We start from the raw sequence: 19,643 nt of genomic DNA, 5'->3' as shown, positions 1-19,643 counted from the left end.
AGCATGGGAAGAAGTTGCTGTAGGGTCAGCATTTTGAATTTTGGTACAATGATGTATGTGTTTAAGACAGACAGGTCGAGAATAGGTCTCCAACTTTTCTCTTTTCTTGGTACTAGGAAGAGTCTGGAGTAGAATCCTTTGCCCTGTTGTGTTATTGGTACTCTTTCCACAGCTCTCATCTTTGTTAATTGAGCTATCTGCTTTAGAGCTTCTGTTTTTTGATTTGGAGGTAGGTTTGGCATTCCTCTTTATGCTGGTAAGGTGTGGAAGTGGAACCTGTAGCCTTGGTCTATGGTTTGCAAAATCCACTTGTCTTTTGTGATATAGTGCCAATTTTCGAAAATAAGGCTAACTTTCCGCCTAAAGGTGCTGCTATTTGCTCCCTGGTAGGCGGTGTCATAGTCAAGTCACTGTGATTGTCCTGTTGCAGTGGCAGTGGTTGTGTCTGTGCCTCTCTGGTTATTGCCTTGCCACTGGCGTCCTCTATAGGCACCTCCTCTGGATTGATTTCTGCCTCTAGAGCGTCTATTCCTGCCTCTTTGAGATTTTGAGGAGTCTGGAAAGGATCAATTTTGGCAGGCCAGTTCCTGCTAAACCTTGGGGCTGAACCTGTAAGAAATCCTTAACTGTTTGTACAGATTTTGCCTTCTCTTCCATTTTCTTCATTACTTGCTGAGCAGGTGTACCAAATAGACTGGCCTTATCCATAGGAGCATCTAACAGCTTTGCTTTAACATGATCCGCAAAACCTGTTCCTTCAACCATGCATGCCTTCTTATCACTGTGCCAGTCATGGCTGATCTAAATGAAGCCTCCAGTGCATCATAGCCACATTTTAAAGAATGGTTACTAACCTGCTGAATGTTATTCACCATTTCTAAAACATATTTCTTATCTACGGAGTCATCAGAGGACAGCTTCTAGTTAACTGATCAAGCATAAACTCTTGGTATTGGATCATGTGAAACTGACAGTTTAAAGCTCTGGCTGAGAGAGTAGCAGAGGTGTAAACTTTTTCCCCATCTCTCTAAGGACCTGGATTCCCTTTCAGAAGGAGAGGGTTTTTGCTGAGGTCAAAGCTACTGCCTTAGGCCCCTGGGATATAGTCTCAGGATCTGCAAGTGGGGCCTTGTATAGGTGGTGATGAGTGTCTGGCACCCTGTAAAATCTATCTGGTTTGGCAGGGGCTGGAGGTAAAGTATCAGGAGCAGTGCAAACATCATTAAATGCATCATCCACAACAGGCAGAACTGGAGGTATAGCTAAGGGCCTATGTTGTGGTAAGTGCAGAAAGGTCCTAAGCCATATTCTTGAATCTGAGAAATCTTGTCCCTGCCATTGGAATTGTTCTCTCATGGCATGTAAGGTTTCCCAAAGGAAAATTCCTCTGGTGGAGAGGCAGATGGAATAGATTCTTCAGCATCGGAATCTTCATAAGTAGAAAAGGAGCCTCTGGCTGATCTGTAATGTCTGAGTCATCCAAGAATCATCAGAGGACACTGGCTCGGGGGCTCTGCTCTAGGTCTCTTTTCTGGAGGCTGAGAGGCCCTGTCTGGGTGAGATTGGGATCCCTAATTAAGGAGATTAAATCCTCTGCCAGAGTAAGCATTTGTGAACTAGAAGTGGGCCTATGTGAGGGGGTCTTAACAGGCACTGATTTAACAGTTTTGGCTGCTTTAGCCCTGGCAAAGGCCTTTATAGACATGGCTGCAGGAGGCCTAGCAGCACCACGTGCTGGGGTAGAGACATCCAAAGGGATGGTGTCTGATAATTCACTAGGAACCACAGTAGTAGGCAAAACTTCAGAGGCCGATTCAACTAAGGTAGCAGGAGCCTCAGTAGTAGTCATGGATTCGGCTGAAGATTGACCCGTTTTCTCGGTTTCGCCGAAACCGAGACACTCATGACTTGCTTAACCGTGGTTTCGCCGAAACCGCGGACCGCGAGTGTCGGTCTTTTTCTTTGCTTTTTAACAATTTGGGTAGTCGGAGGATCCGACGGCATAATGTACGCAAAATCTGAGCCGAAAAACTGTTCAGCAAACTCCGACCGCGCCTAAGCGTTCGTCGGTTGTAGGTAGCACAGGCTAAACCGGCCGCTACGTCGTGGTCCGGGCCTAAACACCGTAGGCAGTAGGAGTGAAAATCTTTATGAGGTATTTGTTTCACAAGTTAAACAGTTATTTACTTTTTCTGACATCGGCTGAGGCAAGAAAGAGTCCCCAATGGGGTACTTAGCTTTTAGAAGTCTTCAAGTAGTATTCGGTAGTAGTAATCTCTGGATCTGACCGACCGGCACTTGCGAACAGCTTCTGCTTTGGGCGCCACGCGGCAAGAAAGACTGGGGAAAATGGCGTCGGCTGATGCCTTTATACCCGAAGACCAGCAGAGATGACGTCGGGTGAAGTGCGACATCAGCGGCCGGACCCAGACTTTGGAATCCGGCCGACCGAGGGGCTGCCTGACGACAGGACAACCCATTTGTTATGACTGCAGATGCATCCTTGAAGGACATCACTGACATTCCTGGTTTAGCTTGTTTTGGAAGCTTGACTATCACCATTTCTATGCTGACTGTAGACGGGGTATCATTATCATAAAGGAGGATCTGCATTTGCTGAAGACCATAAGGGAACACATTCATCTTCTGGCTACAAATGAGTACAGTAATGCACTATCCTAGGAGCAGGATCCAAGTTGCAAGGAAAAATAAGGAAAGGGCTCATCCAAAGAGCACTAAAGTTAAAAATAACACGTGAGTTAATCTTGCCAGTGCAATGTGGTCTGAAACACTTAAGTCACAAAAGCCACTGCCCTTTCACTAGCATCACTAGTGTATAGTGATAAAGCCCTACTATGACCCAGTTGACCCAAGGTCGGTTAGCGGCTCAGGTGTCTGAGCTGTTGTTGAGGAAGAGGAATGATGATGCAGGCACCTTCTTTCCTCTTCCTGGGAGGAAGGTGAGACAGCACACCAAAGGTAAAGCATTATATTGTAACCTGGTACTGCTACAATGTACAGGCATGAGAACTTGAGGAATATGTCACCTTGGAAGTGAATGGGAACTTCCCTTGCAATACCACTGCATGCCTCCTCTTGTGATGTCAGCCCAGCATGCCAGAGGGACGTGGTTACAAGTATGTTAAATAAGTCTCCCTGAACAGCAACAGCTTTAAGGCTCACTCCCCTACCACAGAACTTACCTCACTAGTACAGAAGAACACTGTGAACTCCAAACAAGCAGGGGATAAAAATACAAGTCTTAAGGATTAAAATACATGGTATAAATAGTAGTACCAACCCATGGTAATAATAATAATAATAATAATAATAACAATAATAATAATAATAATAATAATAATAATAATAATAATAATAATAATAATAATAATAATAATAACAACAATAATAACAATAATAACAATAATAACAACAATAATAATAATAATAATAATAACAATAATAATAACAATAATAATAATAATAATAACAATAATAATAATAATAATAATAATAACAATAATAATGACACTGCTATGTTGAACTAAGCAACACAAACCATTCAGTAAGGTGTCACTGAGCTTCATGACAGGCTAGGAATCGTGATGTCAGAATCTCTCCATTAGTATGTTCTTCATGCTGACAGAAAACACTGACATTCCTGGTTTAGCTTGTTTTGGAAGCTTGACTATCACCATTTCTATGCTGACTGTAGACAGGGTATCATTATCATAAAGGAGGATCTGCATTTGCTGAAGACCATAAGGGAACACATTCATCTTCTGGCTACAAATGAGTACAGTAATGCACTATCCTAGGAGCAGGATCCAAGTTGCAGGACTAGGACAAGCTCATCCAGAGACTGGGGAACAAACAACAGTGGGTAACAGTGCTGACTTAAATGCCAAAAGGAATTCATGGGGACTACTACACTCAGTGCAAGAATACTGATATTTCTGTAAACAATACTAAAGTTAAAAATAACACGTTAAGGAATATATACTTTTCAACAAATATAGTCCAGAGACTGTGAAATATGTGTAGGTGTTTTTGATTACTGGGGAAGTAAGACAAACATACATAAGAACAAGGTAACTGTAAGAAGTTAGAAAGAAGCCTTGATTAATTTATTGTATCTGGACACACCAATGTGACAAAACAGAGGTACAGTTTAGAAGCAGGGCATAATGACATAATAATATGAAGTAGAAGCTTCAGCTGTTAATAGTAAGACAGTGTGGTAACAATCCTTCTTCTTCTTTCGTCTTTTCCCGGTTAGGGGTCACCAAAGCGGAACTCTGGTCCGCTAATGATTGGCAGTAGATTATTACAGTGCCGAGGTGCCAGCTCGACGCCCAACCTTCAACGAAGGCACACCCATTCTATGCATGTCTTTCAAACGCCACTCGACTGCGGGGAGGACATGCAGACTCCACACAGAAGGCGCTCCAGCCGAGAATCGAACGGGACTATCCTATGAAACATAAAATTTGCTATAGCGTGGGTGGAGCAAGTGGGATTACATCAGGGGTTTGCTAAATGCCTTTCTAGTAGATACAGGAAAACTGTCAAGCTGTACGTCCTAAAGGACATAGAGATGGGTATATCATGGAGATAGAATTTTTTTTTTTAAATAAGATGTGTTAAAGACAAACACTTTCAGAGGAAAATATATTCTTTTAACAAAGAATTTGGTATACACTTCGAAGGAATGGAGAATTAATTATATAAGACGAAGAAGGCAGAAAGATTTGGAGGTTCCATTATGAATCACTGAGTTATGTCAAGATGAATCCATAAGACAAAAACAAACAGGTGCAGTTTCGTCTGGATATAAGACATAATAAAAATATTTGTGTCAGGTACAACTCCATGTGGGAGATTTCACCCTCACATCCCCTTATTACTATATTAATTGCATGGTTTCACAACCACAGAGAAAAGTGAAAATTACAGAAAACCAAATTACTGCAGGTATTGTAACAGAAGCAGTGCTGGCAATGACTCTTTATAACAAACTGAGACTGGTGAGCTGCAACTTGCTCAGCTGTGTTTGATAAGTTGCAGCTTCATTCACCTTACAACTGACCACTAATAGAAAAGCTAATCCTGGAAGAAAGGATGTCAGTGCAGTTGTGTGGGGAACTAAAGTCAACAGCACATAATTAGCTCCATTCTTGTCTTTCTAGCAGTTCATAATTTACAGGAAATGCTCATGGAAAGGGACACCCAAGCATCTAGTTTGTCAAACAATGAACTGCCCAGTCCTGCAAAACCTTCTACTGTATCACTTTACTTGAACTACAAGGAGAAAATGATTAAATAGTGGCAAGCTGTAATTGTCAGCTGGTGGCTGTTAGACCTGTGACTCCACGCTGTAAAATCTTGGTGGTAAATGCCATACACCTCATCATTTATCGTCTGTATGGCTTATGGTATGATAAGACACTATTTAAAAAATGAACACACGCAGGAATATGTCTGGTTCCAATCTCACCAACATGAATGTTGAGGAAAAAATAAAAAACAGAAAAAATAGTAGTCTTAAAACTTCGCTGATGAGCTCTGTCACAATAAATTCCAAAAATCATGAAACTCAGGTAGTGTTCCAAAGGCTTGTTACTTGTAGTTTTGTAGGCTTGTAGTTTTAAGACTACTATTTTTCTGGGTTTTATAAGAAACAATTTTGTGACTTATTTAATTTGGACAGTACAGATGCCAGTCTTAGCCTATGCCAGTCATAGCCATGGTTCAGAGCTAAACCATGAAGCACGTTCACTCTACTTGGAAATGCCCCTGTTAATCTGAGCACCTTTTGTACTTGTGTGATTGAGTCCTTGTACATAGCTTGCACTAATTCTATTAATGTTTCCAGGACTTACAGTCGCAGGACTGCACAAATTCGCTTTTTTGAGATCTTATCATATGCTTTCTCCAAGTTAAGGTGTACCCAGTCGGACTCCTTTCTCATCTCTAGTTTCTTCACAACTATCCATCTGACTATAAACATTGGGTCAGTTGTGTTGCATCCTGATCAGAATCTAACACTGCTCATCTCCGTTTTCCTTGCTTTTATTCTGTATATTCATTTATCAGTTACCCTATCCATCACTTTCATGCAGTGTAACAGACGTTCATTACCTCTCTACTTCCTCCAGTTATGAATGCCCAGTTTGTTCTTGTACACCAGCACTAGAATGGTTATTCTCCAGTCATCTGGGTATACCTTTCTCTCAATACTGCCATGAGTACCCTCCTAAGCTTCTCTTCTTCTTTCATCATAGGCTGTGTCTTGGGCAGTACAGTTTCTTTTGGGTTTTCTTCATTCAGAAACTGCTGGAAGTACTCCTTCCATCAGCCTTTGATGTTCTGTGGATTGGTGAGCAGGTTGTTGCTGGCATCCCTTATGAAAGGTGTCTGATGAATATCCTCTATCTTTCTGTCTTTGCCCTGCAACCTCATAGAGTTTCTTTGAGTCATCTACTGAGTAACTTTCCAGAACCTGGTAGAGTGCCTCTGATGCCTTGTTCTTTACAACTGCAACTGTTCTCTTAGCCTCTTTATTAGCCAATCAGGATTCCTTTTTCAGCCTGGTCTATCTTTTCTATTCACCACTTTTTCCTGCACTCCTTCTTTTTTTTGGTAACTTCCTAGACTTGTGCATTCCACCACCAGCTTTCCTTATGCACCTCATTTCCATACTTGGCTCAGTTGCATAGCTGTTCTATAGTCCTCAAAAATGCTGTTTTGAGACGCTGACATTCTTCTTCAACAACACCTATTTTCTCTTATTCCTGAGATGCTAGAGCCCTGAGTAATTCCTTGAACTCTTGTGCTTTCACCCCAATCAACTTCCATATCTTTGGCCTAGTTTCTGTTGATATTAGGGCCTTATTTGACCACTGGTTGCAGCTGATTGTGGCCACCAGTGGTTTATGCTGTGGCCCAGCTGTTTCACTGGGAATGACTTTGCAATCAATAATTCTAACCCCAAATGTACTCTTCTTACAAGGAGAAAGTCTACCTAAGTTGTATGTTGGCCAATCTTGTATGCTATCTTGTGAGTGTCTCTCTTGTTGAACCATGTGCTGCCCACCCTCAAGCCATTTGCCAGACAGAAGTCTAGAATGGCCTCTTCTTGTTTGTTCCTGGTGCCCTACACCTATGTCGACTCAGAAAGCCCTCATATCTAATTCTGTCTGTCCTGATATGAGCATTCAGGTCCCCCTATTAACAACAATTCATACTGACCTGCTTTATCGAGTAGACTCAGCTGCTTCTGCCTGAATACACTCCTCTTCCTGCTGTCACAACCCTGCTATGAGGCACAGGGTGAGATTATGAATAATGCCCTCTCCACACACTGTTAGTCTGATTACCATGAATCTGTCATTAATTTTAACAATATCCCTCATTACCTTTACCAAAGTCTCTCTCACTTCACTTCACACACTGTTTCTAGTCTGTCCTCCCTTTAGGAACAAATCAACAGCAGCAAAAGAAGGCAGAAAGGTTAACAAGGGAGACAAGACAACAAGATAGTGTAATGTACTTCAATACAGAACCACTGTTAACCTAGAGGAGGTGAGAAAAATAGTCTAGCAACCCTAGGTTAGTCTATGTGTAGAGGAGAAAGGCCCTTCTGTTGTCACCAAAAAATAAATATTTTCCATTTAAACATATAGGACTTCATAAAGGAAGATCTAATGGTTTCCTGTAGGCACCTGTTGCAACAAATCAAGCAAAGCTTTAGGAAATACTGTCTGCTGTTGTTGCCTACTTCTCTTTAATTTAAGTCTAAAGGAACACAGATGGGGGGGTCATCCTTGAAATGTTCACATGATCACGTCTATGAATGGGTTTGTAATCACTCAGATAAGTGTAAATATGAACAGCCTGCAGCATGAAAGCTATTATCGTAGACATAAGCCACTTGGAAGCTTACTATGGGAGCAGCTGCTAGACCAAAGGGGAAGACTGCAAACAGGCAATGCTGATGATATAGTTAAAATTTGAGAAATCTTATAAGGAGTTTGAAAACTGTAATGAACAAAAAACATTCTTCATATACAGAGTTACCATCCAGGACCCATGAAGAAAGCAAACGCCCCAGGGTTTGGGGAGTCGCCATTCTAAACTTCTTTAAATGTTTGTTGAGACTCAAAAGATTCAGAACCGATCTCCATTAGCCTCCTTTCTGGGGCATAAGAAAAAATACAGAATAATAAAATATTACCTTGAAATAACAGAACTTTTTTATACCTCTTTTTCTTAATCCCATGTTAAGAAAAGTCTATTCTGGAAAGAATGGACTTGAACATCTTTGAAATCTAGACTAGGCTTGGTGTGGACACAAGTATGCACAGTGTTTGTACTCACAGAAGAGTTCCCAGAAGGAGTAGGTGTGCATCAGGTTTCACTGCTGTTCGTACTGATGATGAACTACATTAGCAATCGGTACAGAGAGGGCAGAACAACAAAGCTGCTGCATGCAAATAATGTAGCATTACAAGCAGACTGTGAACACGAACTTCAACAAAAGATAGGGATTAGAATAAAAAATTGAAGACACACTACGTGAAACTGTGTACAGATGAGACAGTTGTAATGGCAGCAAATGGGGGAAATCAAAAGAAGCTGAAATTTGAGACCGAAGAGAAAATAACAGAACAGGTTACCCACTTCAAGTATCTGGAAGGGATAGTTGAGGAGAAAGGAAGTCTGTATGAGGACAAAAAGCCAGAATCAAAGGGGCTGTAGTTGAAAGTGTAAGGGGTAGTGTGTTACAGAAGAACACCAAATGAAAAGTGTACAAAACACTGGAGTGACCAGTATTGTCGTATGTTTCAGAAATTTAGCCAGTGAAGGCATAGCAGCTGAGGAAGCTAGAGGTGATGTAGATGAAGTGTGTTGCATGAAGTGCATTATATGGGTTGTAGAATGCACACTGCAGGACAGATAAATAACTGAGGATATCAGTGCAGAAACCCAAGTACTTCCATTTGCAAAGAAGGTAAAAAAAAAAACAGATTACAGTAGTTCAGGCCCACATGCAAGAAGGCAGAAGACAATCTGGTGAAGTAAATTTGGGAGGAGAACGGAAGAAAGCAAGAGGAAACTAGCATGTCAAGTAAAGACGTGGGTGGATTGTGTAAGAGAAGACCTGCAACAGTCAAGGATGACCATCAAAGAAGGTAGGAGAGTGGCATCGAACCAAGAGAGATTGTGACAGCTGACAAGACATCTCAACCCCATGTATAAAATGGGAAAAGAGAGTTGATGGTGTGGTGATGATGATGGTGGGGATGGATGGCATGGTACACAGGGATGTAACTTCAGGGAGGGAGCTAATGAAGTACTCATGGCCCTGCAAGTCTCTGCTGCAGTGGTGGATTAACATGGGTTACATTTCTTGTCAGTTGAGGAGAAGATCAAGACCTGCAATGACCAGACGCCTGTTCTCAATGCAGACTTACTACAAAAAGAAAGAGGCCTTGATCAGTCCTCAGAGAGATGCTCCACGTGGCAAGGCTATGACATAATCCTGGGGCTTCAAAGAGAACCTTCCCACCAATTCCAGTGCAATAACTTCAATAACACACCATGGAAAATGCAAAGCTAGCAAGTATTTCAACAGAAATTTAAAGAACAGAAAGAAGCTTAAAGTAAAGGACATGTGAGTACTGGAACTATCCTGAGGGCAGCAAGTATTAAGATGTGAACTACGCAAGGAGCAAAACAGAACTGTCAGACTTGGGGGAGGAGTGTTGATGATGTACAATGTCACGGATGTGAGGTCATTAACGAATGCCAAACACTCTATAAAAAGAAGCCAAATTCTGAATGGTGGAAAGATGAACATAGCCACAAGTTTCAAAAGGTAGGGTCCTCAATGTTAGAGTCAGATAACAGGTACAAATCTCATCACACTCACTACCTGTTGTCTGATCCTAAACCATTCCTTCCTGATCTTGTTACACAGCTGTAACTCTTAGCTGTACAAGATGGACAGAAGCAGGGCCCAGCTTCTAATAACAGGTGGGATACACTGGGAAAATTAAATGGAAAACACCAACATACCAATAAACCACCACTGTGCGCTTCAATAACTTTCTCAGCTTGTTGGTTTCAAACAGAAGGGGCACATCCAAAATAACATATCGATAACCTGAAGGAAAAAAGTACAGATTAAAAATGATGTTGTTTTTAAATAAAATTTCTACTGATATAAATAACAGGTCTTCTTTTCAAATACGAAACATCAAATAAAAAAAAAATCAAAGTCAAAACGCTCTTCCTCTTCTTGAAATAAACCTGGGAAAATCCATCAGCCAAAGTAATACTGGTAGGCTAGAAGTTATATATTTATCATAATGATAGATCTGCAATGGTCATGGTTCAACCTCCTCAGCCACTAGGACTGGGCAAACTTTGGGTCACTGATAAATGTGCTCAGGCTTCAGTTCCACCCATTTTTCCATATGTTGTGCACATCAACATTTTCCTTCTGATATATTGTTGATGAGCCACACACACAACACTCTGTAACGTACCAATACTATCCAGGAGGGACCCCTCCCTTACCAAGCCATGGAAAGGTCACCAGGGATGTTGAACAGACTGAATCATGACCATGCAAATCTACCATTACAGTAAGTACATACCTTTTTAGTCTGACATGGTCTGGTTCTTAATCCTCAACCACTAGTACAGAGTCTCCAGTCTACTTGGGTTACCTATTGAAAGAATACTCTGAATAATGGTGGCTCCAAAGGTGGACTGAGACCTGGATGCCACATCCAGTTTGAACCGCCTTGTGAAAGTTCTTAGGGACACGCCAAGATAAATGTCATCTATGGAGGCATTCTTAAAAACTTGGCTTGCAAGACAGCTACATCCCTTTTGGAATGAATTCTCAGCTCAAATGGCAACACCTTGTTATACTTATAATTAAAAAAACTCACACACTCAGTTAATCAAATAGACAAGGCAGGCTTGAAAATATTTGTGCCCAGTTTGTTAGGAGATAAATGAACAATGTGAATCCTACTTAGATAAAAGTATAATTGCCTATGCATATCCATACAATACAACAGATGTTTTTGTTTTTTTTAGTAGAGTTGGAAAGGAATACTGGAATATTAATAGATCGCTTGAGATTAGGTTGCATGGTCACATGGGAATACAGGTAGGATTAGTTTCCAGGACTACCATATTTTTATGGAAGACCAGGTGTGGAGGATCAATACACAAGGTCTAAATCTCAGAAGTAATAGCTACCAAACAAAGGGGCCTTCCAGGGCAGAAAGTTCATCTCTACACTAGAAGCTGGCTCATAAGGGAAGTAAGCATTTCTAGAACAAATTAAAGACTATGGCAGAACAAGCTCCCCAAGTGGAAGCCTGATGAGAGAAGGTGCCACTGAGAAATGCCTCACTAACCTTTAAAGAAACCAAGGAAGAATTCTGTAACTTATAATAGAAATTACAGACAGTAACCATGCAGACTATGATGGAAGTACAGATAAGTTAATCTGGCACTGCAGGAAGTAAAGCAAAAAAGGAGTTCAAACCTTTTTCCAAGACTGAAACTGAAATAAATGTGTTTATTTGCTTCTGCACATTTTTTGTTGTTGGGTCTGTGGACATAAATAAGGATTTGGGCTATCCTGGTAGGGTAATCTGCATCCCTGGCCACCATCAGAACTACAAAACAGAGTTAACTCAAGAACATGAAGGTCGAGATGAGGGTTGCCAGAGGGGTGAGTTAGCAGGGTCTAAAGCTTCAACCTTACAGGCTTCTCCAGGTGGTTATGCCACAGCAAGGGGAGCCAAACTTGTTGATGTCATAGTGGAACTGTGACTCTCTTCTATATAAACCTGAAAATGAGTGGAAATGGGGAAATGGCTTAAAAGTTAAATGGAGGCCATTCATGGGCTAAATTGTCCCTGAGCCACTGTCTCTGGGGGGGGGGGATAAGGGAAGGGAAGTTGCTGAACTTGGCATTGGTCAGGGAGGCAAACAGGTTTCAGCAAGGCTTCCCCCATCCATGAAACAAAGATATCACAAACATTCAGCTAAGGGACTAGTCATGCAGCTTCAGCAGACATCTGCTGATCCTGTCCAACAGGGAAATGACTTCTTCTCCAAGAATGTGAGAAGTTACCAGAAAGTGAAACAAAGATATGGCAAATCCAATAACCTAATCAGATCTTGGCAAAAATGGTAAGAATGAGTTCCTGCCTGCTTCATGATATAACATAACACTGCCATGTTGTCACAGTGAATGGCACTGAATTCTTGAAGAAGGGATTCCAGAAGAGTGTACAGGGTACACAGGACCATTCACGTCTGTAGAATATTGATGCATAGGCTGACATCAGTCTGTGAACAAACATATAGGACCATCTACCCTTGATAACACCACCCCACCCCAGGGCTGAAGCATCTGTGGCGGTAGTCCCTTGGGAGTTTGGAAACTGAAAGGGGCTGCATGGACAAGATATGAGTTAATAAGCCAGCATTCCAGGTGTCTCCAATGTGCTTGACAAATTCTAATATTATCCAACATCAGAACCCAGCACTTGTTCCAATGACATCAGATCCAAGCACATGTTCCACTGACATCACATCTCAGCACTTGTTCCAATGACATCAGATCCCAGCACTGGTTCCACCGAGTCCTCAATATCCACTTGTGAAACCTCACAAGATATCTTGTAAGAGAATCAAAAATACCAAAGCTGCCATGAGCTCTGGTGTCCTGAGGGCCAGTGCAAGAGGGCAGGCCAAAGCTCACAGCCTGCTGCTACTTATCCTCAGAGGAGTGGTGGTGATGCAGCTGTGTGACTATGGCAGGGGACAGCTGACTCATCTAGCCCATCAATAGGCAGAAGCCTTCTTTTCTTGTGCACAGAAACATATATCTCCACAGGTTAAGGCACTGTAGGCCTCTGCAATGTTAAAGATAACTCATCTTCTCTCCAGGATGGGGTTAGGGTCATCACAAAATGTTCCCATAGCTGTGTGCCACTTAAGGACCCAAGTAACGCTCCAGACAGCTTTCAACCCATATAGTTCTGAGGACTCCCCCGCCATGAGGGGCTGAATGGGCTCAAGTCCAGTAGGGGAGACCTGTTGCTCCACGATCACAGGGGCAAAAGAACCCAAGAAAAACACCTTCTACCCAAAGCCAAGAACTTCTCTCAGGCTCAGATTTGGGATGGATCTGCATATGGCTGTTAGTGAAACAGATTCTGGAGAAAGACTATGCAATTTTGGTTGCAAAATGGGAATCAAGATTGGCTCTGATGCCTGCAGTGACACAGAAAGTCTGGGCACTACAGTGCTGGCACTGATCTTTGGACTGTTGGGAACATGAACTGACATGGAAACAGCGCTTGCCCTCTCACCAAACCCTCCAGTGTTGATGTCAACACTGATGATCTTTGGCCAAACAGCTCAAAGGCTGAGAACTGTAGCATCAAGGCTGACATCAAGGACATCAGTGCCACCTCAGTGCTGAACCTCTGAATCCAGGTCCAAGCCCAGACAGAGAGTCGACACCAAAGGCATTGAACAGAGCACCAAATACACAGAGAGCAACACTGGCAAAGAATGTACCAGGCCTATCGGTGTACTAAGGAGGCTCAACATAATTGAAGCTGCAGCCATACCCACTGAGGAAACTGGCTGAGAGGAGGGAAGGAAGCCATTATCCATGCCTGACCCAGAATGAGAAGGGGAAGGGATGAGAACCGACTCCATCTACATGCAACAAAGCCTTGGACAGTTTCATGTAACCAATATCCAAGGAAACAGACCTGTGGGAGGAAATTGGGGTGTAAAGACCTGGAAGAAGGGAGTTTGTAGAGAGCAATCCTAGGAAGCTCAACCTAGGAAAGAGGAAAACATACTAACCCTCAAAACTAAATCCAACTCCGAAGCTCTACTAGGACCGTCTCTCACCACTTACACATAGTCTAGAAACTTGTGTTTCAGTAGATGACTCCCTTTCCTCCTTTGTAAACATTTTTTTTTTTTTAACGTTTTGGGAGAAGGAGGAGGGGAAATGACGCTAGAAGCTGAGGGGTTCTTATTTTTTTTTATGTTACTTCAGTTTTGTTGGTTTTAGTCCTGCTAAGGTAGACAAATCCCTATTATCACCACCACAACCCCATACAATGTCAACATGCTCTAACAAGAGAACAGGTCGCTCAGAACTCACAACAAGTGCACATAACCACAAACCTGCCTATACCAATAATATTGTGTTACATTTCCTTCTAGTCATTTAAGCATATTTGATAGCCCTAACAAATGTCTTGTGTTACGCTTACCACATATGACTCCATGAATGTAAGAAAATGTATTTAATTCTATAACTTGATATGTAAATGATTACTGTGTTAGTGTGTTGTGCTGGAAGGAAGTGTGAAATGCCCAGTCTTCTTTCTTCTGTGATGGTGGCATCCACTTCCTCCCAAAGGGTGTACAGTACATGAAAAATGAATTCATACACCAAAAGTACCACTTACCTGCAACAGTAGATGCTCACAGAACACACTGCCTTGCTGGCATATGGGAAGTAGTGGCCTGTTACCTTATCTCTGACAGTCTACCAAAGCTCAGAACTCCTTCTGCTGCCTGTCTGTCTGTAGCTGTAATGGACCAATCATCTGAGAGTACAAGGACTGCCTTTCAGACTCACAGACAGGACCCTCTCAGTTTTGTAGGGTCCAGAAGGAAAGGAAAATGAAAATGTAAGCTTTTAAACACCTGCTGTTCCAAATCAAAATTCACACATTCATACAACAAAAAGCTGCTGAGTATAACTCAACTGCAACTCCATCCCAAACTATTTACAGCCAAAAAAAGGGGATGTTGGGTGGGTACTCCCAATAGGGCACCGTGTGCTATGAACATTTACTATTACAGGTAAGTAGGACTTATACAACTGTACTACGTCTACTAAAAACACTGGCATATGGGTAGATTAGGGTTACCACCTATCCCCCTTTTGGCAGTTGTGTTCTGCTTAAAAAACTTACAAATGGCAAATGTTCTGAAATTTTTGGATAAAAAATATTAACAGTTGCATGAAACAGTTGTTTTGTATGTAAAACACCTAAATATTACATGAAATAGTATAAACAACTAAAATGCTACAAGAGTAAGCTTTTATTTTAACAAAAAAAGTGAAGTTCTGTCGTTTGCACTAGCCGCAGGTAGGTTTTGTCCTGCAAAATCTCATGTTCCTACACAAAAAGTCCCACTTTGGGCATTTGAAAAGGTGGTAACCCTAGGGTAGATTCTCAAAGCTTACCCAACTGGGGAGGAAGAAGGATAATAAAGGTCTAAGAACCCCAGGAGAATGGTCCTAGAGAAGCCTGCTCTGGATTTAGAAAAGGCATCCAGCTTGTAGTAGTTCATAAAGGTATAGACAGAGGACCACATTACTACCTCTAGAATACTTCTAGAGTCCACTCATTTCCAATATGCTACTGACAAGGAAAAGCCCTGGTTGAATGTGCCTTTACCCTACCTGGATTAGGCTTGCCATGGTGGGTAAAGCAAAAAACAATACCAGAGGAAACCAATGTGCAGTGGTTTGCTTAAAGACAGGTTGACCCTTCTTTGCCCATGTATACAGGGGTTTGTTCTGTCAAGATTTATTTATTTTATTTATTTATTTTACATTTGTTTTCCGGGATAGTCTGACTGGATACATGTCCATTTTCAGCAGAGGCCCGGGGAGAAAAGCTCCACATAGTCAAACATACAAAAGTTTACACAAGAAGTTAGAAAACAATTAGAATATATATAAAAAAAGTGGTAATATACCTTATGTACATTGGTTTAGAAGTGTTCCCTAGTAGGGACTCATAGTTCTCATGGACAGACATATAAAGGTTACATAAGAAGTTAAAAAACAATTAGAATATATAAAAACAAAGTGGTAATATATCTTATGTACATTGGTTTAGTAATGTTCCCTAGTAGGGACTCACAGTTCTCATGGGCAGACACAATTACAAGTAAGATTGTAACTCACAGTTCTCATGGACAGACACAATTACAAGTAAGATTGGATACATAGCATGGTGATGTAGTTAGATGTTATGATAATTGAAAAACAAGTAATCTCCGTGGTATCCCCAAAGTCTCAAAACAACCCATTAAAGTGTAGTGGGTCCAAAAACAAAACAGTGTAAGAAACTTCTCTGTGTGGAAGATTATCAGTCCATATATTTCTAGCTAACCACTGTATATTAATCAGACAGTAGTAGATGTAGCAAACTTAAACTCGTCTTAAGTCAAAACAAAACCAAAACAAAAAATTATAACAGAAAATATATAATTGTACAGCATTACTAAATATTTGAAAGTAATCCAAGCAAGGCAGACAGTCTGTTTCCAGTCGAAAATCCTTTATTAAGTACACAGACAAGCGATCCAAGTAAAACAAAAATAGAGTAATAATTTCCTCTCAAGCTTTCTAAATATATATATATATATATATATATATATATATATACTTTTTATCAGGCATGAGAGTGGTTTATTATAGCAATACTGACGCTTGGTAATTGATTTACCCACGGATGGTGTGGTTTGGTCACGAGGGAAGCCGAGTGGCCAAACAAAGCCAACCGTGGGTAAATCCAGCATTACCCACACCCAGAAGTGGTTATTATTATTAATGACATTATTTAAGAAAAAAAATTACTTTTCTTAAATAATGGCATTGTATAATGCTTCCTTGCTGCCCTTCCGCAGCTGTCTGGTATTCTGCGGCAGTTCTGATGTACTGTGCATGCATATGCCTATGCAGTACATTAGAGCTGTGGGCAAAAGCAATGGAGAAAGCAAGATCTCCGTTGCTTTTTACAAACTGTTTCGCTATGTTAAATGGGCTTAACATAGCGAGATAGCTTTAAAAAAAGCAACTGTTGCTTTTTAAAGTTCGCTATGTTAAACCCATTTAACATAGCGAGACAGTTTTGAAAAAAGCAACGGAGAATCTCCGTTGCTTTTTTTAAAGCTGTCTCGCTATGTTAAACTCATTTAACATAGCGATACAGTGTGAAGCAACGGAGAGCTTGCTTCTCCGTTGCTGTAAAAAAAGAGTTATAGTAATGGAAAAAGTCCGGGCAATTGGACCTTTTTCCATTACTATAACTCTGACTTACAACGTGCACGCTGACCAATCAGCGAGCACATTTTTGAATATTAATGGGCGGTCATTGTATAATGTGCTATAAAACAAAGTGTTACTGGTACACATGTTAAATTCACATCCCTTCCCCCATCATTGTTACATTCGAGCTGGTCCTGCCCTACTCAGTAGCTGTCATAATAATATATAACCCTTATGTACTTTAAATAAAGTTTATAATGATGTGGTACCTCTTATTTAACCAGATTATTAAGTAGATTATTAAATCTGTGATTTTATCCAAGAAAATATACTACATGGCTGGAAATTTATCAACTTTAGTTCATTTGGCAATCAAAATATATACATAAATATATACATATACATTTTGCATGTAAAAATCAATTTCTATTTTCATAACCTATTGTAAACAAAGATCACTTTCGTCCTTCTAGACTTCTTCAGGTCTGTGTACAAGAACCCTAAAAACAATCTATAAAATATATATAATTGTATAATTTGTTAGTATTGTTATTACACATTATTTTGAATAAAGTGGAATAAAAGAACCAGAAAAAAATAAAAATAAGAAAAAATGTATGTATGACGATGGAAACAAAATATACACTTACATTACAACTGATTTAAAATGGTATTTAAAACCAACTGGTAGAATAAAATAAAATAAATTAAATTAGTCATGTAAACAATGTGGCAATTTTCTAAGTTCCAGTGCACTTTTAATTGAACAGCAGTAGTTTAGTCCAGGCTTCCTAAAAGAGTTCAGCTTTAATTGCCACATGAATTCATGTTTCTCCAGAATATTCGGGATGTCTCCTTCAAGATCACCCATGTCTATGAAATCCAGGATCTGGAACGTAAAACCTGTGTGTCTTTTATGAAGAGAAAGGTGTTTAGCTAGTGCATTATTTTTACATCCAGAGCTGATTTCTGACAGATGACATGAAATCCTACGCTTGAGTTTATTTACAGTCTTGCCCACATAGAATGCATCACATTCATTGCACTGTGCCCTGTAAATTACTTTTGCAGTGCTACTGTCACTCCCTGCACTGGCTTTAATGATTTTCTTTAAATAAGGGCAATAAAAACTATCACCTTGCTGTATAAATACACAAAATGTATTTATTTATTTACATTAGTTGATCGGGAGTGTCCGACTGGACGTAGGTCCATTTTCAGCGGAGGCCCGGGGAGAAAAGCTCCACAGTTAAAATAAACAGACAGTAGTTACATTGGATTACAAAGCGATTAACAATTTAGCATAGCAATTAATTACAAACATATTTACAGATGAAGAACATAGTACATCAGTAGACAACTAAAATCTTTATCTGCGAAGTACATAACAGACATTAACAAATGTTACAATAAGAAGTTCCTGCTGTATAATAAGTAATAGGCTTATGAGCATCTGAGCTTGCTATAATCAAGGTAGTTAGTGGGGTGGAAAGAAAGGTAATGGTTGGATGGGGTGGGTGATATTACAGTGGGAGTTGCAAGGGTATAGCCAGCATGTTTTTAGGTGCACTTTTAGTAAAGTTTTGAAGTAGGTGCATGATGGTACAGAGGTAATTGTGGGTGGGAGTTCCATAATTTGGCTATGGCGCAAGAGAATAGTGCTTCACCAGCAGAGTTATTGGCTTTAGTGATCTGCAAGTGATTTTTGTTGCTGGATCTTAGTGGTCTGGTGGTGCGATAGGGTTGGAGTAGATTCTGGAGGGATGGGACATCTAGTGGATGGTTTACTAGTTTGTGGGTGAATGAGAGTTGTACAATTAGTTTCACATATTTTAGTGCTTTTCTCATATGGTCTAGGTTTAAATTCAACAAAACTTCTAATGTTCCTAGCCTTCCTATAAACAAATGATGGGGCTTCACCTAAGATGTTAATCAGAAAAGGGTTTCCTGTGACAATGTCCCAGTTTTCTTCAATAATATTTTTGATACTGTGTTAATCCAAAGTGTATGTTAGGATGCAGCTATTTTTGCATTTGTTATTCTCTGTGGAATTACTTAACATTTTTCTACTTGGGAGGTTGAGTGAAGGTGCTTCAGTCCTTTTCAGTTCTTTAATGGGTTCCAGGATATTTTTTAACATCTGACTTTCATAGCCTCTCACTAGAAAAATCATTCTCTAAGTTGTTCAGGTTTCTCAAAAATGGTTCCATCTCTGTGGCACTTCTAGTTAATCTATAGCCTTGGGACTTCACTACAATATACTTGGGTTTTGTAGGATGTAGACTTTTACTGTGCAGTAATAAGGTAACCCTCGTTGGTTTTCTGAATAGATCAGTGATGATTCTGTTATTGTTGGTGTCCTTGGAAATCTGCATATCTAAGAAAGTGGTTGAAGTACAGCTATGGAAAGAGGTAAACTTCAGGAAGGGGGTTGTTTGATTGAGGTAAGTGATAAAATCTCCAAGCTGCAAGGTGTCACCTTCCCACACAATAAAGATGTCAT

General features: G+C 40.5%; 1 protein-coding gene across 3 annotated transcripts in view; it reads right to left on the bottom strand.

Annotated features, from left to right (window-relative positions):
* Positions 1-19,643, bottom strand: part of DCAKD (dephospho-CoA kinase domain containing) — a 474,430-nt gene that overhangs the window by 8,379 nt on the left and 446,408 nt on the right. For all 3 annotated transcript variants that reach the window (XM_044055123.1, XM_044055124.1, XM_044055121.1), the window contains one exon: positions 10,081-10,168. In XM_044055123.1, coding sequence (XP_043911058.1) covers positions 10,081-10,168 — 88 coding nt within the window. The remainder of the gene's footprint in view (positions 1-10,080; positions 10,169-19,643) is intronic.

The sequence above is a fragment of the Protopterus annectens genome, chromosome 13.part0 (genome assembly GCF_019279795.1).
Source record: "Protopterus annectens isolate FY-2018-M chromosome 13.part0, PAN1.0, whole genome shotgun sequence".
NCBI classification, from domain to species: Eukaryota; Metazoa; Chordata; order Ceratodontiformes; family Protopteridae; genus Protopterus; species Protopterus annectens.
This window is presented reverse-complemented; position numbering and strand designations above follow the sequence as displayed.